The sequence below is a fragment of the Dreissena polymorpha genome, chromosome 14, assembly GCF_020536995.1.
Source record: "Dreissena polymorpha isolate Duluth1 chromosome 14, UMN_Dpol_1.0, whole genome shotgun sequence".
NCBI classification, from domain to species: Eukaryota; Metazoa; Mollusca; class Bivalvia; order Myida; family Dreissenidae; genus Dreissena; species Dreissena polymorpha.
The window spans coordinates 4,239,412-4,260,982 of NC_068368.1; the positions used below are offsets into that span (position 1 = coordinate 4,239,412).

At 35.7% G+C, this 21,571-nt stretch overlaps 2 protein-coding genes across 2 annotated transcripts in view; one reads left to right on the plus strand and one right to left on the minus strand.

The window, feature by feature from the left end:
* Positions 1 to 15,672, plus strand: part of LOC127858970 (armadillo-like helical domain-containing protein 3) — a 40,077-nt gene extending 24,405 nt beyond the window's left edge. Inside the window, exons 22-25 of the mRNA XM_052396356.1 lie at positions 2,877 to 2,952; positions 7,088 to 7,166; positions 11,685 to 11,801; positions 12,068 to 15,672. Coding sequence (XP_052252316.1) covers positions 2,877 to 2,952; positions 7,088 to 7,166; positions 11,685 to 11,801; positions 12,068 to 12,169 — 374 coding nt within the window. The 3' untranslated portion in view covers positions 12,170 to 15,672. The remainder of the gene's footprint in view (positions 1 to 2,876; positions 2,953 to 7,087; positions 7,167 to 11,684; positions 11,802 to 12,067) is intronic.
* The window catches only part of LOC127858971 (dye-decolorizing peroxidase YfeX-like), a 30,722-nt gene continuing 23,591 nt past the window's right edge, over positions 14,441 to 21,571 (minus strand). The window contains exons 6-10 of the mRNA XM_052396357.1: positions 20,654 to 20,815; positions 18,941 to 19,014; positions 18,111 to 18,159; positions 17,702 to 17,797; positions 14,441 to 16,915 (exon numbers count right to left, since the gene is read on the minus strand). Of these exons, the coding sequence (XP_052252317.1) occupies positions 16,662 to 16,915; positions 17,702 to 17,797; positions 18,111 to 18,159; positions 18,941 to 19,014; positions 20,654 to 20,815 (635 nt within the window). The 3' untranslated portion in view covers positions 14,441 to 16,661. The remainder of the gene's footprint in view (positions 16,916 to 17,701; positions 17,798 to 18,110; positions 18,160 to 18,940; positions 19,015 to 20,653; positions 20,816 to 21,571) is intronic.

A 21,571-nucleotide genomic window follows, 5' to 3' on the forward strand; every position in this document is an offset into this window, starting at 1 on the left:
GCCAGAGGAAAGCAGGGGTTATGTCTTGGTCCTGTGTCCGTCGTGTGTGTGTGCGTGCGTCCGTCAGTGTGTTAACTTTTCCTTTAAACATCTTCTTCTCCTAAACTACTGGTCCAATTCTGATGAAATTTCTCAGGAATGTTCCTGGGGTGAACCTCTTTCAAATTTGTTCAAATTATGCCCCTGGGGTCAAATTTGACCCTGCCCTGGGTGTCACAAAATTGAAAATTTGCTTATATAAGGCCTATTTTGTGAAAACTTTAAAAATCTTTCCCTCCATAACCATAGGGCCTAGGGCTATCGAATTTGGTATGTAGAGAACTCTAATAGTTCTCTACCAAATTTGTTCAAATTATGCACCTGGGGTCAAATTTGACCCTGCCTTGGGCGTCACAAAATTAAACATATGCTTACATGTATATAGGGTCTATCTACTTTGTGAAAACTTTACAAATTCTCTCGTCCATAACCATTGAGCCTAGGGCTACCAAATTTGGTATGTAGTGGCATCTTATAGTCCTCTACCAAGTTTGTTTAAATTATGCGCCTTGGGTCAAGTTTGACCCTGCCCCGAGGGTCACAAAATTGAACATATGCTTATATAAGGCCATTTTTGTGAAAACTTTAAAATCTTTCTGTCCATAACCATCCGGCCTAGAGCTATCAAATTTGGTATGTAATGACATCTAATAGTCCTCTACCAAATTTGTTCAAATTTTATCCCTGGGGTCAAATTTGACCCTGCCCCGGGGGACAATAAATACATGCAGCATTGAACTGAATTTGACAATATTTGACTTTCCTGCTGGTATTGCACAAGTGGGGGCAGAGAAAGACTGAGGCATGCATATAGGCAAAGACCTAGAATATATTCTAGGTCTTTGATGTAGGGACTAACTGTGTTATCAAAACAATAATGCACATAAAGATGTACCAGCAGCAGAGTCAGTGTATGACATAATATAATTTCAATAGATTACAAAAGCTTGTCAAAATCATATCAAAGCATAAATAAAATAGAAAAAATAGAATAAAATAGTCAAGGACTTTGATATAGGAGCTAACTGTATTATCAACACAATCATGCACATAAAGGTGGACCTGCAGCAGAGTCAGTGTATGACATAATATAGGAAGCTGCTGACCTAGACCTGCAAGTAGGTCTAAAAACTGCAATAAGACGGCAACGTAAGAAACTGAATTCAAAAAGAAACACAAAAGTGCGACAGATAAAAAAGTGCTAAAGACAAATATCACCTCGAATCAGATTTGAGATGAACTGATCAGCAGCTTTCTCACAACAAAAACAGAATAAAAGCATGGAACAAACTATAAGCAAGCAAAAAGAAGCAAGAAACAACTAAATGCAAACTAGAAGCAAGCACAGGCAACCAAAATAAAATAATAATACATAAGCAAAGCAAAGATAGCAAAAGCAACTAATCACAGTGTGGCATGCAGCTCCAGAGAGAATTGTTCCTAAGTAATTTTACAGGCAGAACATTTGCATTCTTTGCCATTCCAGTGCATCATAAAGCTTTTGAATTGGTTAAAGTTACTAGCTTTTCTGTAGCTTTCTGGTAAGGAATTCCATAGAGCTGAAGCCGCATGCCGGAAACTGTTAATACCATACTTAGTAGTCTTGACTTGAGGAATCTCAAGAAATTGACCCTGCCCGGGGGGTCATAAAACTGAACATACCCTTAGATGGGGCTTCTTTGTGAAAACTTTAAAAAGCTGCTTGTCCATAACCATTAGGCCTAGGGCTACCAAATTTGGTATGTAGTGACATCTAGTAAACCTCTACCAAATTTGTTCAAATAATGCCTCTGGGGTCAACTTTGACCCTGCTCCGGGGGGTCACAAAATTGAATAAACGCTTATAAAGCGCCTTTTTTGTGAAATCTTTACAAATCTTCTTGTCAAAAACCATTCAGACTATGGCTACCAAATTTGGTATGCAGTAACATCTTATAGTCCTCTACCAAATTTGTTCAACCTTTGGGTCAAATTTGATCCTGACCCGCGGGTCACACAATTGAACATTATATATGCTTATATCTTGCTTATTTTGTGAAAACTTTTAAAATATTCTTGTCCTTAACTCTAGGACCTAGGGCTACCACATTTCGTATGTAGTGAGATAAAGTAGTCCTCTACAATGTTTGCTCAAATTATGCCCCTGGGGTTAAATTTGACCCAGCCAAGGGGGTCTCAAAAGTGTACATGTGCTTAAATAGGGCCTATATTTAAGTATTTGCACATGCCGAGCATATTTGTTTAAGCCTTTTTTTTCAGCAGTGGCGCGATACAGGGCCATCATGACCCTCTTGTTTTAGTTTGAAAATGATTACACTAGCAATGAAACTTGTAATTTAGCCATTGTTAAAGAAATCATCAAGACCTGCATGCCAACTACTGGCCTTGCCTACATGTATTCTAGTGATAATTTAATTTTGATAATAGGACTATATCTTTAAATATCCCACATTTAAAAGAAAATTCTGTGATCCAAATATCCAGGTAAAAGTTATATTCTATCTATAAAGATAGCAGAAAGGCTTTGGTTGTATGTCAATTGTTTTGTATGATTGCAACCTTAAATTGTGTGAGACAATTGTTATATTTCAATTATTTAATACAATCATGTTACCTTGGATACGTCCGTCAAGCATCCTTGGTGACTGTACATGAATGTGTAAAAAAACATAAAACGGAAGATATGGCTGTCAACAATTTACACCTTGCTTTCAGAGTGCCTACCTACATTTTCATTCAAATCTCATAAAAGATTGCTGCATGCAACCCATACTCAATTACTCATAGAAGATTCAATAGTTCATAAATGTACAACTGATGTTTCATTCCTTGTTCAGCTCTGCGTTACTCCACCAGTGATAATGAGCATAGGGAGTCAGCATCCAGACTCATCAACCACCTAGTGAACATCAGGTAAACTTGCAGATGGTTGTGTGAACATCAGGTAAACTTGCAGATGGTTGTGTGAACATCAGGTAAACTTGCAGATGGTTGTGTGAACATCAGGTAAACTTGCAATTGGTGATGTGAACATCAGGTTGCAGATGGTTGCGTGAACATCAGGTTAACTTGCAGATGGTTGCATGAACATCAGGTTAACTTGCAGATGGTTGCGTTAACATCAGGTAAACTTGCAGATGGTTGTGTTTGAACATCAGGTAAACTTGCAGATAGTTGCATGAACATCAGGTAAACTTGCAGATGGTTGCATGAACATCGGGTAAACTTGCAGATGGTTGTGTAAACATCAGGTAAACTTGCAGATGGTTGCGTGAACATCAGGTTAACTTGCAGATGGTTGCGTGAACATCAGGTAAACATGCAGATTGTTGCATATGCATCAGGTTGCAGATGGTTGCGTGAACATCAGGTAAACTTGCAGATGTGTGCATGAACATCAGGTAAACTTGCAGATGGTTGTGTGTGAACATCAGGTAAACTTGCAGATGGTTGTGTGTGAACATCAAGTAAACTTGCAGATGGTTGTGTGTGAACATCAGGTTAACTTGCAGATAGTTGCTTGAACATCAAGTTAACTTGCAGATGGTTGTGTGAACATCAGGTAAACTTGCAGATGGTTGTGTGAACATCAGGTAAACTTGTAGATGGGAGCGTGAACATCAGGTAAACTTGCAGATGGTTGCGTGAACATCAGGTAAACTTGCAGATAGTTGTGTGGACATTAGGTAAACTTGCAGATGGTTGCATGAACATCAGGTTAACTTGCAGATGGTTGCGTGAACATCAGGTAAACTTGCAGATGGTTGCATGAACATCAGGTAAACTTGCAAATGGTTGCGTGAACATCAGGTAAACTTGCAAATGGTTGCACAAACATTATGTTAACTTGCAGATGGTTGTGTGAACATCAGGTAAACTTGCAGATGGTTGCGTGAACATCAGGTAAACTTGCAGATGGTTTCGTGAACACAGATAAACTTGCAGATTGTTGCATATGCATCAGGTTGCAGATGGTTGCGTGAACATCAGGTAAACTTACAGATGGTTGTCATGATGGTTCAGTGTAAGTGCATGCTTGCAAATGACCTAGTTTGTCCGCATTGTAACGCTAAAATCTGTCATGAAGTTTTAAATTGAAAATCTATGTCAAAATGTTTGTCCTGTTGATAAAGCATGTCAGACATTTCATTTGTGTCAATCTCGCTCGAAGAGAAAAAGTGTCAAATTTTTACACAATGCTGACGGTACTTTCATTATTTATCATACAATTTTACTTACTGTGAAACCATTTATTTTCGACAGCACAAAATTTCGCCATTTTTATAAAAATGACGATTTCGTCAGCACTTAAATTCGCCGATTTCTGATTTTGAATTTTAAAAAATGCGTCAGTCAATATCCGAATTGTGTGTAATACATATTCGCGATCAATCGCAGTTGCGAAAAATCGTGGTACGAATGCGGGAACACACTTGAGAATCACTGCAGAATATGGGGCATGTTTGTCACATGCCAATTAATTAGTCTTTTGTTATCAAGGGACAGTAATGGACCCTCTTAATGTATGCCATTAACACGTTCATTGTTATGATTAGCGGACAAGTGGGATCGAATAACCGTTAACGAGTGTTTGAAACAACGAAGCCAATTGCCAATTGGGTATGTGTTCTAGTTGGTATGATTTTTATTAAAATGCTGTCAATACCGTTTTAAAACTGTTTGTGTTATACGAAAGAGGTTCCAGTTTGTTAAGTGTTTTTTTTCAAATAAAATGCTTTTTTTCTGATATCAACATTAAAATTAGAAACTCTATGTGTGTGTTTGTTCTTAAAAAGTAAACTACCGGTATATAAATCAATAATGTCAATAATTTAAAAATAAATAAATTGATACATATAAAATAGTAATAAGTGTGGTTAAACGCAAACAATCAAACAACAAACAGCAATTAAAATATTCATTATCAATTTGTGATAAATACGCATGTTGATCACACATCGTCATCTTTTTATTTGGTTTATTGTCTTTCATCGGCATTCGCTGCGTGATGGCTAATATGCAACACCCCTGAAAAACACAATGCACCTAATGGGTAATAAAGTTATAAACAATTAGCGCTAATTCATTACCATTCTACATAAACGAAGTCAACGCATTCGATACAGCTGTAATGCACACGCGTTTTAAAGAAGTGTCACGTGTCAGTTAAGTACCTTGTGTAATCTACATCCCTTTGTGTCAAAACCGGATTAATCTTGATTACGAAACAGCAGTGAATGTGTGCATGGATTATGTTGGAATTTAATGCCTCATGTCTACGGTATAGTTTTAAAATATTGTTCAATTTTGTTTTTGTTCAAACATAGAGCATGATTGTTCGTTAGGATCTTAAATTCGCCGATCGGTCGACATACGAAATTTATGAAAATTAAAGCCTGACGATTCACAGTAACACACAAAATACAATATGCTGATGGTATATCAATAGAATAACCTGTGCTCAAAGGTAAAGGTCAAACATAAAGACCAAGGGTCGAATTTTTGCATTATACAGCTTGTCCAGGCCATTCATTCACATTCAATCTGCAATTTTAGCTCGCAAATTTTTAGAGAAAACCCAAGGTATTGTCATAGTCAGCTCGTCTAGTCATGTCGTGTCTCCGCCGTCCGCTTCGTGCTAAAACCTTAACATTTTATTAACCTTTTGAATATTGGCTCTAAAATCAAAGTGCTTTCACCTACAACTTTGAAACTTCATATGTAGATGCACCTTGATGAGTTCTACATGCCACACCCATTTTTGGGTCACAAGGTCAAAGGTCAATGCCACAGTGACCTCTAAAAAAAATATTCTGACAGGCTTTTATTTATTCAAAACTGCACCCGCAGCCGAACGTTGGCACCCGTTATGCGGTTCTCTTGTTAAGTAACATACATCACCTTGTTAAGAGATATTTTGCCTTACACATGTGTCGTACACTTGCAGTTTTGTATCATACTCATTTAGAAATAATACCATAATAGCCTCGACAAGTTGCTGACAGACATCTTGTGTCACAATTTTTTAAGATAAGGCTGTTAAATTCACTCAAAAATTATATTCATACAGTTTCGTTTGAATATGTAATTAAGTTTTTCTACTGACATCTATTTGTTGTTATTTTTAAAGGCTTGTATAACATTTATGTACAGTCATACATGCTATAATGTTTCTGACCACAGAACCGTAAAATACATGAAAATTAAGTTCCTAGGAATAATGGTTTCATAGTATGTTAATGTTTTTTTAAATCTTTTTTAAGATTCGATATAATTGACGTCCAATGAGGACGTGGATAATTATATTGAACATGCATCAACACATAAGCCAATGTCCGCGCTTTGGGCTTTGTTTTCATTTAATTATAACAACAAATAAACAAGTAAACTTGAATGCATAATGAACAAGCTACTGAGCTAAAAATATAATTAAAGCTAATTTAAGAGAATGATCAAAATGCATTTGTCTGTATGTAAATAGCTTATTTCATACGCTTGTTTGCACACTGTGAGTCTGATCTACCAGTAAATATGGGTTGGTGAAATGCATAGTATATCAATATTGTTAGGCCATTAATTACAAATGCAGAATCTTTCGAGGCAGCATTAAAATAACAATATGTCCATCAATAGTAGTTAGCAGCCATGGTCATAAGCTGTAGCATGAGAGACTGACAAACTCATTGAATCTTTATTGTTGATAGATTGTCAGCAAGACTGTCCCGCTGAAATCAGGATGTATGGCATGTATGATAAAAGATAAACTTAAGATGAACTTTACTTAACCCTTTCCCACTCAGAAGCAAAGTGATAATGGCTTTTGCAAACAGCATAAAACCAGAACAACCTGCGAGTAACTCGCAGTCTGTTCAGGTTTTATGCTGTTTGCTGCTAATCGGTATCTAAGGGATAGAAATGAAGCCTTCAAAACTTAAATCTAGTAAGAAAGGTATTAAATTAAATGTAACTTTTTAAGGGAGTACAAATGCATGAAAATACATATCTTAGTAGTAAATGGGTTAAGTCACTGTGTTTCCTTGTTTTTCAGAGCGATTATTAACCACTTTACCCCGAAGGTAGACAACTGGGCGGCTACGAACCACTTGTCATCTCTGACAGAGGAACAGGTAATCCTTTACCACTTAAATACATATTTTCACACATTTGTAGTCCCTTAGAAAGTTATATTTAATTAAATACCTTTCTTACTAAAATACAATTTTAAAGGCTTCATTTCTAACCATTAGATACTGATGAGCAGCAAACAGAATAAAACCTGAACAGACTGCGAGTTACTCGCAGGCTGTTCTGGTTTTCTGCTGTTTGTACATAGCCATTTTCACTTTGCTTCTAAGTGGGATAGGGTTCAGCGGTATACGATAAAATTGACTAATAGAGAGTGTGGCGTTTTCTGGTCAAATGATTTTATTAGCTCATCTATTTTTTGAAAAAAAATTATGAGCTATTGTCATCACCTTGGCGTCGGCGTCCGGTTAAGTTTTGCGTTTAGGTCCACTTTTCTCAGAAAGTATAAATGCTATTGCATTCAAACTTGGTACACTTACTTACTACCATGAGGGGACTGGGCAGGCAAAGTTAGATAACTCTAGCGTGCATTTTGACTGAATTATGTGCCCTTTTTATACTTAGAAAATTGAAAATTTTGGTTAAGTTTTGCGTTTAGGTCCACTTTTTTCAGAAAGTATCAATGCTATTGCATTCAAACTTGGTACACTTACTTACTATCATGAGGGGACTGGGCAGGCAAAGTTAGATAACTCTGGCGTGCATTTTGACAGAATTATGTGCCCTTTTTATACTTAGAAAATTGAAAATTTTGGTTAAGTTTTGTGTTTACAGGGTTCGCACAGGGCTTGAAAAGTGCTTGAAAACGAGTCCTAGGCTTGAAAAGCCCTTGAACAAAGGTTGGCCTTGAAAAAGTGCTAGAAAAATACTTATTTCGTGTAAAAAAGCCTTGAAATTTTTTATTTTGTTCAAAATTACTTTTATCATCGCCATAAACTTAAATCGTTCTTAAGGAAAATATTACGAAAATTTATCATAAATTCCTTCGCGCAAAAAATATGTACCAAAATATAAGTTTCGTACGAAACATTAAGTGTACACGTCACAGATTATGTGTACTACGTCAGAGGTTCGCCATTGTGATCAATTTTCGCGAGTAAAAATTCAGCGATGGGGAAGTGTCGTTTCAAACCAGAGTGGTTAACTGAATATTCCTGGCGCTACTTTCTGGTCATAAACACCGATGATATGCAGAAAAATGCTTAAATAATTACAACTTATACGATACGTCAACATTCTTTAAACATGAATATTCATGGCGCTATTTTCTGGTCATAAAGAAGTTGTCAAAATGACGTTTATCATTATGTTTTGCGCGAAACTTATGAATGTTCCTGGGAACAGAAAACAATTGACATTTGAAAAGCACATTGTTGGGTCTATATAAAGACCATTGGTGTCGGGGGGAATGGGTGAAAGCGCTTTGAAAAGCCACGATAAAGGGGAAACCCACAAAGAAAACATGAAATTGAGAAGCAAACAGGGGTCCTGCATTGTGCTTTTTGGTGAAACAGGAAGGTGCTATTGTTAAAACTGTGCAATCTAAAACAGACATTAACAACAACAGCCCTGTGAAATACAAAATGTTATAGTAACTGACTTCTGTTTAAATGAAATGAACTAGTCTGTTTGATGTGAGCATATAAAGAGACAGTGTGTTTGTTTGTAATAACCTTAAAAAGTAAATACATATGTGAGACTCATTGAGTTAAGGATGGATAACATTTATGTGTATGTAATAATTAGAAATAACACAAATGATTTATTGTGAAATTAGTTTAATGTGTTAGAGCAAATAAATTATATATACTGTGTTAATCTGGCTTGAAAATGCATTTTTTAAAGGAAACTAACATACGGTTCTCGGCCTTGAAAATGAAAATTTGGCCTTAAAAAGTCCTTGAAAAGTGCTTGAATTTAGGTTTGAGATTTTTGATTGAACCATGGTTTAGGTCCATTTCATTCCTTAAGTATCAAAGCTATTGCTTTCATACTTGCAACACTTACTAACTATCATAAGGGGACTGTGCAGGCAAAGTAATGTAACTCTGACTGGCATTTTGACAGAATTATGTGCCCTTTTTATACTTAGAAAATTGAAAATTTGGTTATGTTTTGCGTTTAGGTCCACTTTATTCCTACAGTATCAAAGCTATTGCTTTCATACTTGCAACACTTATTAACTATCGTAAGGGGACTGTGCAGGCAAAGTTATGTAACTCTGACTGGCATTTGGACGGAATTATGGGCCCTTTATACTTAGAAAATTAAAAGTTTGGTTAAGTTTTGTGTTTTGGTCCACTTTACCCCTAAAGTATCATAGATATTGCTTTCATACTTGGAACACTCGCAAACTATCATAAGGGTACAGTAAAAGGACAAGTTGCATAACTCTGGATGTCATTTTTCGGAATTATGGCCCTTTTTTGACTTAGTAACTTTGAATATATGGTTAAATTTTGTGTTTCGATCCACTTTACTTCTTAAGTATCAAGGCTATTGCTTTCAAACTTCAAATACTTTCATGCTATCATGAGGTTACTGTACCTGGCAAGTTGAATTTTACCTTGACCTTTGAATGACCTTGACTCTCAAGGTCAAATTATTAAATTTTGCTAAAATTGCCATAACTTCTTTATTTATGATTAGATTTGATTGATACTTTGACAAAACTACTCTTACCTGACATACCACAATAGACTCCACCCAAACCATCGCCCGTGCTCCTCCCCCCCCCCCGAATCCCCCCCCCCCCCCTATTTTTTTTTTTTTTTTTTTTTTTTTTAAGATCATCTCACAAATGACCACCACACCCTCACACTATACCCCCCCCACCCCACCCCATCCCCAATTTTTTTTAAACGGTTAAAAAACAAAACTATTTATTTTGATTATTTTATGTTTTGTTTGAAATACCGTCCAACCATCGCATCCAAGAATCCCCCCCCCCCCACCCCCCCCTCCCCCCACCCGAATCCGCCCCCCCCCCCCCCCCCATAATTTTTTTTTTTTTTTTAAGATCATCTCAAATTACCACCACACCCTCACACTATACCCCCCCACCTCACCCCCCAATTTATTTTTTGGAAACGGTTAAAAAACACAAATATTTATTTTTATTATTTTATGTTTGAAATACTGTCCAACCATCGCACCCAAGAATCCCCACCACCCCCCCCCCCACCCCCGATTTTTTTTCCCCTTTTTTTCGCATTTTTGGAAGATAATTTAATAAATGTCCACACCCCCACACAATGCACCCCTCTTCACTCCACCCCTCCCTCCTTTGTGATTGAAAATGAGAGTCCCTTCACCTTTAAAAAGAAAATAGATGAGCGGTCTGCACCCGCAAGGCAGTGCTCTTGTTTTAACATTACTTACAATTCTATGTACAGTGGAATTCACTTTAAACAAAAAGGGATAAACATAAATAATAAAGTGTGGTGTTTTCTGGTCGAATGATTTTATTAGTAATAGGTAGATATGTTGATGAACATTGGAAATCGCTTAAAACAATGTGTTTTATCATTAAATAATGATTGTTGGGATAAAGATAAAATCACTACACATTTGCAGTAAAAGCCATTGTCAAAATACAGCCATATTTTAAAATGTGGAGTATTCTTGTTAAAACAAATAAAAAGAATATTATACTTCTTAGAAAATGAAGAAGGAAAAAATTGCCACTTAAATATTTTCATTATGTAATAAAAACTCTATATTGTTTTTTTGGTGATATTTGAAGCTTGATTTATTATCTTCTGTGTAAAGTAAATGGATGTAGTCAGTTATATATATATAAAAGCTTTTATAGTGTATACACAACACACAATTTAGCTCTAACAAATTTGAGCCCATCTTGGGGGAAAATGGGACTTACTGCATGTGCAGAAAGTGTCACCCCAGATCAAGCTGTGTAGACTGAACTCCCCGAACATGCATTAAGACCTGTTTTCCTGGAACCCAGGCAATTTTCACAGTGCTAATGTGTGCAATAAAATAACACTCAGCTTACATAGGTTATTGTAGTTAAATTGTTAAAAACCAATTACCCTTTCCCAATCAGAAGCAAATAAAAAATGGCCATGTGCAAAAAGCATAAAACCAGAACAGGTTTTATGTTGTTTCCTGCTCATCGGTATCTAAATGTTGAAATTTAAGCCTAAAAAACTTGATTCTAGTTATAAAGATCTTAAATTAAATATAACTTGCTAAGGGACTTCAAATGCGTGAAGATACGTATCTAAGGGGTAAAGGGTGAAAACATGGCTCTTAATGGCTGACAGGAAGGTTAACAGAAGGTGAACCAGTCATACTTGGGTCATATGGGTAGTTTATATAAGAATTTTATTTAACCAAAATGAACTGAAGGTTATCGTGTATATAAAGAACACTTATTGATGTTAAAACCTAGTATTATACAAATCTTAGTGTTAACATATTCAGAAGTCAAAAAAATGGGTTGACATTAGATTAAGGGTTTTTACTGTCAACAAGGTATTTATGTACCATCTCGTCTTATGCTATGATAGAAAAAACTCATTTCCCTGTGTTGCTAGGTGCTGGAGGTAGTGAAGGCCAGCTATGACACCCTGACCTTGAAGCTACAGGACAGTCTGGACCAGTATGAGCGATACTCTGAGAAACCCAGGGAGACCGGCTTCTTCACACAACTTGTAAGTAGTCTATACAGTATAGAAACATAATATTATTTTGTTAGTCAGTCACGATAAATAATATTCTTACAGGTGTATGATAAGTCAAAGAAAAAATTGGATAAATACCTTTATAAATAGCTGTGCATTTTTGAAAAAATGAAGAAATACTGGTATTTTTATTAAACTCTTATGTACTCAAATGAACCTGTTAAGTTTTACATTTTATTTTTACTACCTTGTCAATCGTTTTACAGCGCAATAATGACCATAATTTTATGTTTCAGGTTCGCTCCATATTGCTGACGGTGCGCAAGTCAGTGGCAGAGATCCCTATAGATCAGCACACCATTCTCCAAGAGGTCTCAACCATGCCACCCACCCCTTGATAAGCAGGGGCAGTCTGGAGTGTGAGCTGGAAGACCCATAGTAGTGTGTAGCCCTAAAAAGGAAGAACACAAGGTCACCTTGCCAAAGTAGCCCATGGCTGTGCATATGATTTGACCAAAGACATGTCTATTTGCTACAGCTTTTTCTGCAATATTATTGTATCAGTTGCCTCAAATAAGTACCATGTCATCACAGCAAGGATAGAGAAATCTCATGTTCAAACAAGCCACTAGCAGCATGCTAGTAAAGCAATTTCCTGCAAAGTTGTAATTGTCTTTTTATGCTTTTGCACAACTGGAACACAAAATCCAGATATTGAAAATGTCTTTGAACAGTTTTTAATCACCCATTACAGAGTTAATTTTTATTCCAGGGTAAATTTCGTACCTTCTCTCACTGTTATCAAATGTTTTAATACCTTAGATTAATAGATAGATTCTTATGATTAGTCTTTAACTTACTAGAAATAAATTTCGATTTAAGCATCGTGGTCCTTTCTTTCAACACCATGTGCAGATATTGTATTTGGCCTACCTGACCTGACGACAGTGGTTAATTTTGACCAACTAAAATCTTGTATGTAAGTTATTAGTTTTTTATGCTCCCCCAAAATTTATTTTGGGGGGGGAATATAGTCGCCGCTTCGTCTGTCCGTGTGTGTGTCCGTCCGTGCACTTTTTGTCCGGGCTATTTCTCAGCAACTAATGACCGAAATTCAATGAAACTTTATGGGAAGCTTCACTACCAAGAGATGTGCATGTTATCAGCGGGTTCTGGTCAGATGATTTTTCACAGAGTTATGGCCCTTTGAAAAATTATTTTCTATAAAAAAAAAATCTTGTCCCCCCCCCCCCCCCCCCCCAACTACTGTGCCTTCAAGACTTTCCTTTTATCTGAATATATAGTGCAACATTGTGACAAAAAAAAAAAGGCATCACCCGTCTCCGACGGTTTCTTGTTCACTTAGTTCCATCATATGAGAAATAAAAACTCAAGGTACACATGAATGATTATTGAAGGTACTCGTTTTTAGCATTTATTAAAAACATTTATCATTCCATTGTTATGTTGCTTTTTCAGTCAAAATTACTTTGGATTTCTTATGGATGCAATGAGTTATATGGCCACATCCCCTCCAGGATGTGCCAACATTAAATCTGAAAACAATTGTAATAAAAATGATAACGATTAGCTTGTGTATGAGTAAAATCAATGTTAAGTTTTATGTCCAGCATGCATGGTTTTATCTTAGTCTATGTATACCACATCTGGCAACACAGTTACAGAGTTCTAGGTTAAGGAAACACTTTGTATCATAAATGCTGAAGTTAAACTACAAGAGGGATCTCTTAATGTGGTAGTTGATAACTAACATGATTCGTGTTTTGTTGCATTTTATTGAAAACAGTTACATATGAAGATGATTTTCTGATGTTTTTGTTGTTTTAGTTTATTGATGACATTTTATTTTGAATATTTTACTGTTATTTCATAAAGTGGTACCACAACCTACTACTGTTTTAATGTGCGATTGTTTTTAATTTAATATGCTGTGTTGTACAATTTGACGAAGACATGAAATAAGGGGCATCTTCAGATGGCTGTGATTGTAATATAATGTATACCAGTAGTTAGTCAGGTTTGGAACTTTTTGGGATGCATATATTTTGGAAATCATTCTGGCATTATCTTTGAATAATATTCACTGATTGAGAATTGCTATTTGGTGCAATATGTAGTATTATTTAAGTAATTTATGTATAAATAAATTGTGCTCTTCATGGTGTTTGTGGGCCGTTTGTATAAAAAAAATGCAGTGCATTGATGGTTTGGAAGACATGGTAAGTAAAGTTCGCCAAGCAATCGGGTCAAGAGTATGATCCCAACATAGGGGATGTTCTCTTAGACACTAAGCACTGTTTCTCATCCAGAAAACAAACTGCATAGTCTTGATAAGCCTGTAGGTTTTTTTTCACTGTCAAGTTGACTTATGGAGCTTTAAGCAGAAGCAATACAGGTTTTTCATCCTTTGAACAACGTGTGTGAGACCATGAATAATTTAAATTACATACCATAATGTTGGGGATTTTTTTTATATTTAATCTAGGTCTATTGCTCAAAATCATTCTTCAAAAATTAATCAAATTCCAAATGTTCAGCTTTCAGATTTGAAAAGACATATTCCTAACCATACCCAATGGCATATATATCATTTGTGTATTAATACATTACATTAAAATATAGTGTTTCCATATTAACAAATGCATAGATTTCGTGGCTTTTTGTTTAATGTTGATATGGTATGTACAACAAACAATATCACGGGATGTACTTGGCTTTTCCTTACATCACCAATAATCACTCATAAATGTATTTATGGAACAGCTTACATGTTCTTGAAATCCTATAATTGATGAACCATAACTATCATGTAACACTCAAGTACAATACAAAAAGATTGAATGCTCTTTGAGAAGTTTCTTTGAAACTTAACAACAAACATTTTAAGTTACATTTTCCTTATATTATTATTTTTTTATTAATCACAAATAGACTTTCAAACTGCAAAAACAAACATTGGACTCTAAGCCATTTGGTAAGCAATAGGCACTGTTTAATACGCCTATTACATACCATAGTAATGCATTCAGACCATTTGATGTACCAATAAGAGTAGAGATTATATATTAACTTTCACAAAGTAAATATGTCTGTTTAATAAATGCATAAAACTATCAAAACAACAGCAAAGTAAAAGCACTATGTGGATTAATATAATTCAATCTATTACATACACATTTCAACTAAATAAAGAAACCAAATTATTATACACAACAAATTTTGATCACAAACAAGTCAAATCCTAACTGTAAAGCAGTGTTAAAAAATCGAATAGGAAGCCCACAGGAGCATAAAAATAGAAACATATATATATATATTATCATTTCTTTCAAAATATTATGGCACTACGGCGCACATGTTGCGTAACAAATACATAAATACTTTACATTCAAACAGAAATACATTAATAAAGCAGCTAATTTTGTATTTAACACCATCAAACAAACAATACTCTCACTCCTTGCAATGCTAGATCACCGGTTCTTCACTATCACAGCAATCAAAGGCTGTTAATCATGACTATTACATATTCCCTAGGCTACAATTTCTCCGATATTCTCCAGCCTATTTTAACATGTTAAGCTAAAGCTCTCTTTTTACCACTTACCAAAGGCGGAGTGATATAGTTATTATGGCGTTGTCCGTCCATCAGTCTGTCAGTCCGTCTGTCACAAACTTTGTAAAGCTATATCTCAGAAACTACAAAAATATCAATATGAAACGTCATGGTGTATAAATAAAAATGAGGAGAAGTACCTTGCACATGAACCATAACGCTACACTTGTTTAATTAAGTCTAAAGAGTTATCACCCTTTGGTGTTTTGTATGATTATGCTGTATATCAAGGGATTTGTACATTCCATTGCAGGCTTTTCAGCAGGCCTTGACAAAAAACTAGGATTGTTCTGAACAAAAAACGATGACAAAACTAGAAGGGTTTATGAAAAAGTAGGGGTAATATTGTAACAAATCATACCTTTTAACAAACATAACCATTCTATTATACAAACAAATGCAGAAGCTCTTTGGCTGACTAATTTCTTGGGCTGATCTATTTCTGTGTCTTGGTTTCCAATCAATCCTTTTAAAACCAGCAGTGGGTGGCTCATCTTATGTATTTTTGCTGCAAACTTGGTCAGAACTAGTCAGCCAAACAGTTTCTGTCTATGAACTGCAAATATATCTACGAAAAACAAACCATTAATGCATACATACAGCAAACCCAACACACCATTAATGCATACATACAGCAAACCCAACACACCATTAATGCATACATACAGCAAACCCAACACACCATTAATGCATACATACAGCAAACCCAACACACCATTAATGCATACATACAGCAAACCCAACACACCATTAATGCATACATACAGCAAACCCCAATATATTTAAAAGACTATGATTTAATACATGTATACATATCCTGAGGTGACATTAAATTAACAAAACAAAACAAATATTTTGCCCATTTAAGAATTTTAAGACTCATAAATGAAATAAAACTAAGAGAACTAGGAGCTTTTTGTAAAAACTAGGAAAAAGTAATTACCTAGGAAAAACTAGGAACGCTGGAAAGACTGCAATAGGAAAAATGTGTTTGGCAGGTGATATCAATTCAATGAATTTGCCTGTTCAAAAAGCAATTAAGTAGGCCTATGCAAAAACGTTATTTTTAAAATATTTAAATCTAAAATGAAAATAACATGTGATAGAAACAATATCAACAGTGTCTTATACAACACAATCAACCTTATAATGATAATATGCATAAAGTAAAAAAGTGACTAAAGCCAGTTATTCTTTTAACATAAAACAGACTTGCATATTTTTTTAATATTGGGAGCCTGATCCCAGAAATCTTAAGGCAGCTTTGAGAGTTCCTCAGCCCCTGGGAAGTACCAGAAGGTGCCCTTGACGTTCTTGGTCAGTCGCATCACGTCGTCGCTGTGTGGTCCATCCTTGCCCGCCCCCACCATGTTGTCAAGCATGAAGTTCAGGTTGTCAGGCGAGGCCGAGTAGCCAATGAAAAACAGGCCACAACCGCCACTCAGCGTGCCAAAGGGCATGGACTGGCGAACAATCTCAAAAGGCTTCTTCTGCTCGAAACCGTTGCCTGGAATGTAAAAGAAGGAACTTCGGTAAATTTATGGTAACAACAGGAAAAAACAATCCACTGAAAGCCAATTACCTGAAAATGAGTAATGAATTGAATTTTGTGTTAACGCACAGGATATCATGGCACACATAAAATTGTGCAATTTTGATTTGATTGAAAATTACCAAAGACAGACGTAAGATAAATTAGAACCTCCTTATTTCAAGTTATAAAATATACCTGTGTAATAAATTTCATTAATTTGATTGAATTCACAAACTAAGTCCCCTTTTATGAACAAGAATGAACAACCAGAACTTTGGATCATTATTTGGAGATTATTTTAAGGCACAAGCATAATGAACATAAACTGTTCATGAGTTCATGATTTTTCTTTTCTTTTTAAACTATTATGTATTCAGCCCAATAGATAAACAAGATATGTGTTTGTCAAAAACACTTTGTCCCTTTTGCACCGCTTTGAAGCTATATATTTGACCTTGACCTTTCACCACTCAAAATGTGCAGCTTCATGAGATACACATGCATGCCAAATATCAAGTTGCTATCTTCAATATTGCTAAATTTATTGCAAATGTTAAAGTTGGTGCAAACAAACACACAAACCAAAAGACAGGGCAAAAACAATATGTCCCCCACTATAGTGGTGGGGGACATAAAAATACATGGTGTTCCTGTATTTACAACAAAAAGCTTCAGCTCTCATAAAACTCTCATTTCTTGTCAGCCATATCTCATAATGAGTCAACCCCAGTAAAAATAAGAGCTCGCCTAGTAACCCACCTCCGGTCATCCTGGCTACGTGGGAGGTGATGGATTTGCGGGACAGCTCCGTGCTGTCAGTGATGCTGCGACCCACCCAGCCCTCTTTCACCTTGTCTGAAACACACACTGACCAGTCAATACTAGGTCATTGACGGATTGCTTGGACACATTGTGCGGAAATAGTTCAGTTGTAAACTAGACCGAATATAATTTTATTTGAATAGGGAAATAACGTTTCTAATTACATGTAAGATTATGCTTGAATATTTATTAATTATCACTGTTTAATGTATATCAACAGAAAAAAAAAATCCAATAAATATAGGTATTCGTTAAACCAATAAGAATTTCTTCTTTTTCATAGATATTTATCAAAGTTATCTTGTTGAAATCATTCAAAAACAAATATGAAAAGATAAAACGTTACCTTTTTCATTAGCAATGACGTGCATATCATGAATCCATTTCTGTGTAATCTGTATAAACAAACAAAAACATTTAATTATTTCTGACATTGAATTAATATCAATCTCAAAAATGGTCTGATTGACTTTGAAAACTGTCGTATTGCGTGTATCCTCTGAAAATTCTCACCCCTGATAAACCTGCAAAACTCGGCCTGATAATAACAACAGTCTTGTATGCATGGGTTTTAAATTTTGACTCTCCCCCTCCAATGCGCAACCAGAAAAAATTTATCTGGGAGATAAAGATTTCCAAAATTCTCTCCAGCTCAGGTAAATGCATTTTCATATAAGTTGACATTTGATTTTGTAACAGTACTAACTGCTGGCAGTCAGTAGTTAGGACTGTGTTGATTTTTGGTATTATCTAATGCATTCATCAAACTGTTAATTACTGAAACCTGCAGTATGCTTTCCCTCTTAATGCAATGTCCGAACAATTTTATATACATTGTGTACAACATTTATTTTCACAAAGAGAAAGCCTCAATGGATAGATTTATATCAAGTGATTCCTATGATTGGTAATTGCAACTGACAGTAAGGGCAACCATAAAGTAAGTAAGCCTATCTGATTTCACTAACCAGCAGCCCTGCAGGGAAAGTGGCTTTCAGCGCATTATTACAACCTGAATCGGGATGTCTCATATTTTTGCAGTTCTTATGAAAACAATAATTTATTGACAATTCTGTGCACACAAAAATATATTTTAAGGACTGAACATCTTTGCAGGTTACCCAGTAGTTTACTTCTGAAACCTTTACTGCAATCATGGTCAAGAAGGTTACACACCACATAGCTGCCTCCAGTCTCTGGCTCCACTGCAATCTTCGCCCTGCTGTCTTCATCTGCAGCATTCTCGGTACCTGATGGGAAAACAAACAGCAAATACTTTTATCTCATAATATAAGGGGCCTTTATAAGGTATACTAGTATTTTTTAAGCCTTTATTGTAAAAAATAATGAAAATATACCAGAATTGACTACACTTTTATATTCCCCAATCATCGATATAGCTGTGATAGTTTTCAGAATCTTGAGCCTTGATCTCTTTCCTCACCTCTCATAGAAGCCCCAACTCTATTACATGTAAAATATAATCCATTGCAGTAATGATATATAAATATTACATGTCTGACAGGGTGACAGTAAATTTGTCAACTTGAGGAAATACTGTCAACCGAGGCGAAGCCAAGGTTGAGTATTTTTCCGAAAGTTGACAAATTTACTGTCAACCTGTCAGACATGAAATATTTTTTTATTTTACCGAACAAACTATTGAAACATTAACAATTAATATGAACCATGAACAATTTTAATATTCAATAATTGTATTTAATTTCAGCAATGAACAACCATTACTATGTTGAGTGGTTCAGATTTTCGGGCCGAGCAAAATGAACTTCGCTTTATTCAGAAGCGACCTTGTTATCGATTTATCCCATCAATTTTATTAGTCGTCAATTATTTCTTTAAAAATATATTACCGAACAAGCTTTCCGTATTTTACTTTCATCACTTGATTACGCAATTTATGACGTACTCGTGTGACGTCATTTCGGTGACGAAACATTATGGGACAACAATATGGACGTGGTGGTTTTTTAACAGTAAAATATTTGTTTAAAGCATCGAACGAATCCAAAACATATTTCAGATTGTGTGTTTGTCATCCATAACACCTTAAGAACAGACACTGGAACTCCTAAGTGTATATCGTTGTAACTTTGTTGTTATTAGCATTGGATTAAAGTTGCCATTGAGGTAAGCGTGTCGTTTATACTAATTTGATTTTTTATGACTCCTGTCACAGCTTAAATAATGGCATTAATCTATTCTACAGCACAGTTTCAACTGCAATCAATATTTTAATTATCCAAGTACAACGGAAACTCAAAACTGCGTACTGCGCATGCGTGAATGGGACAGTATTTTTTTTTAGAACATTTCGCACGTGATTGCTAAGGCAGCGGGATACAGTATTTTTTGGACAGTACATTTTTTCCCGCTGGTGGCACGTGATTGCCAAGGTAGCGGGCGACAGTATTTTTTGGACAGTAAACTGGGTCTGACTATTTCTATGTCACAATGGCCTATGGGAGTTTAGCATTGTGAATAAAAGTGAGGTATAATAATGTTAAATGCGCTGCTGACATGGCATTTTCAAGTGGCATCTTTAAATTGTTTTATGATATGAACCTAAAAACATGAATGATGACAAGCAAACACTTATCAAATTGTTAACGCTGATGATGTAGCAATCGCTTCTGGTCTTTACCATCACACTATTTTCATAAAGGTAAGGAATATTTCAACTATCCATACCGGTATATATAATAATTACATACGTAAACAAAGGTTAAGTAATACATAGTAGTTAGGGTTTACTTGCACAACAAGCACTGAGCCAAACTGCTTAATTATAAGAATGCATTCATTTTCAACACAAATGTAAGGCAATCATTCATTTAACCAAATATCTAAAGACTAAATGAGAGTCCATACCATCAATAAACCCTGACAAGTCACGGCCGTTTCTGTACACAAAGCTGTAAATGTCCTCAAAGTTCTTCACGGAATCTTTTGGCAAAGCAGCAAGGAATTTCTGAGCCAGTTCCAGTAATTTGCTAGGGGTGTTACATTTGGCATGGACAAACACATCACCATCTGCAATCAAGAAAAGGTATATGATATTGAATCAGTTATCTCAATTAAATATGTTAGTTTTGTTAACAATGACTTTTTGGCTGCTTTCAATGCTTCAAGTTACCCGTGGCATAATGGATATGTTTTCCACTTAGGGATCGGGAGGTTACGGATTCGATCCCCACTCGGGAAGCATTCTCTCAGTGCCCTTGCTGTACTTTGGAGGGTTGGGTACGGGGCCCTAAGAGGGGAAAAATTTCCTGTCGTCTTGGGCAAAAGGGGAATTTTAAAAGATCTTTTCACCAACCATTCAACGCTTAAAATTGTTATATTTTAATGGAATTAACATAAATATACATTTAATCAAAGGTTAATAGCACGATACCAGCTCGCAGCTAGGTATAAAAGTCACAAAAAAGGGGGGAAATTTTAAGCTGAAATGGGGAAAAAGTATACTATTTTCAGGAGGGAATGGGGTTGAATTTCGGACCCAAAACAGCCAAAAGAGGGCCCTGTCTCTAGAGATTCCACAAAGACACTAAGTACTGGTCATAGGCCCAGGAAACGGACTCGAGAGTGTTTCTATAAGCTTGAGGTTTTCGATGCAATGGAGCTTTAATAAATAGGTTAAAACTTAATGCATTTCAGTCATATCATGAAGGTCAGCTAACCTACTCAGGTTTCCAGAGAAGGCTGGTTTACCAGTACTAAGTCAAAAAGTGTACAGTTTTGTCCCAGTAACTAAAAACTGCCAAACATAAATCACAGGCAGAGGAA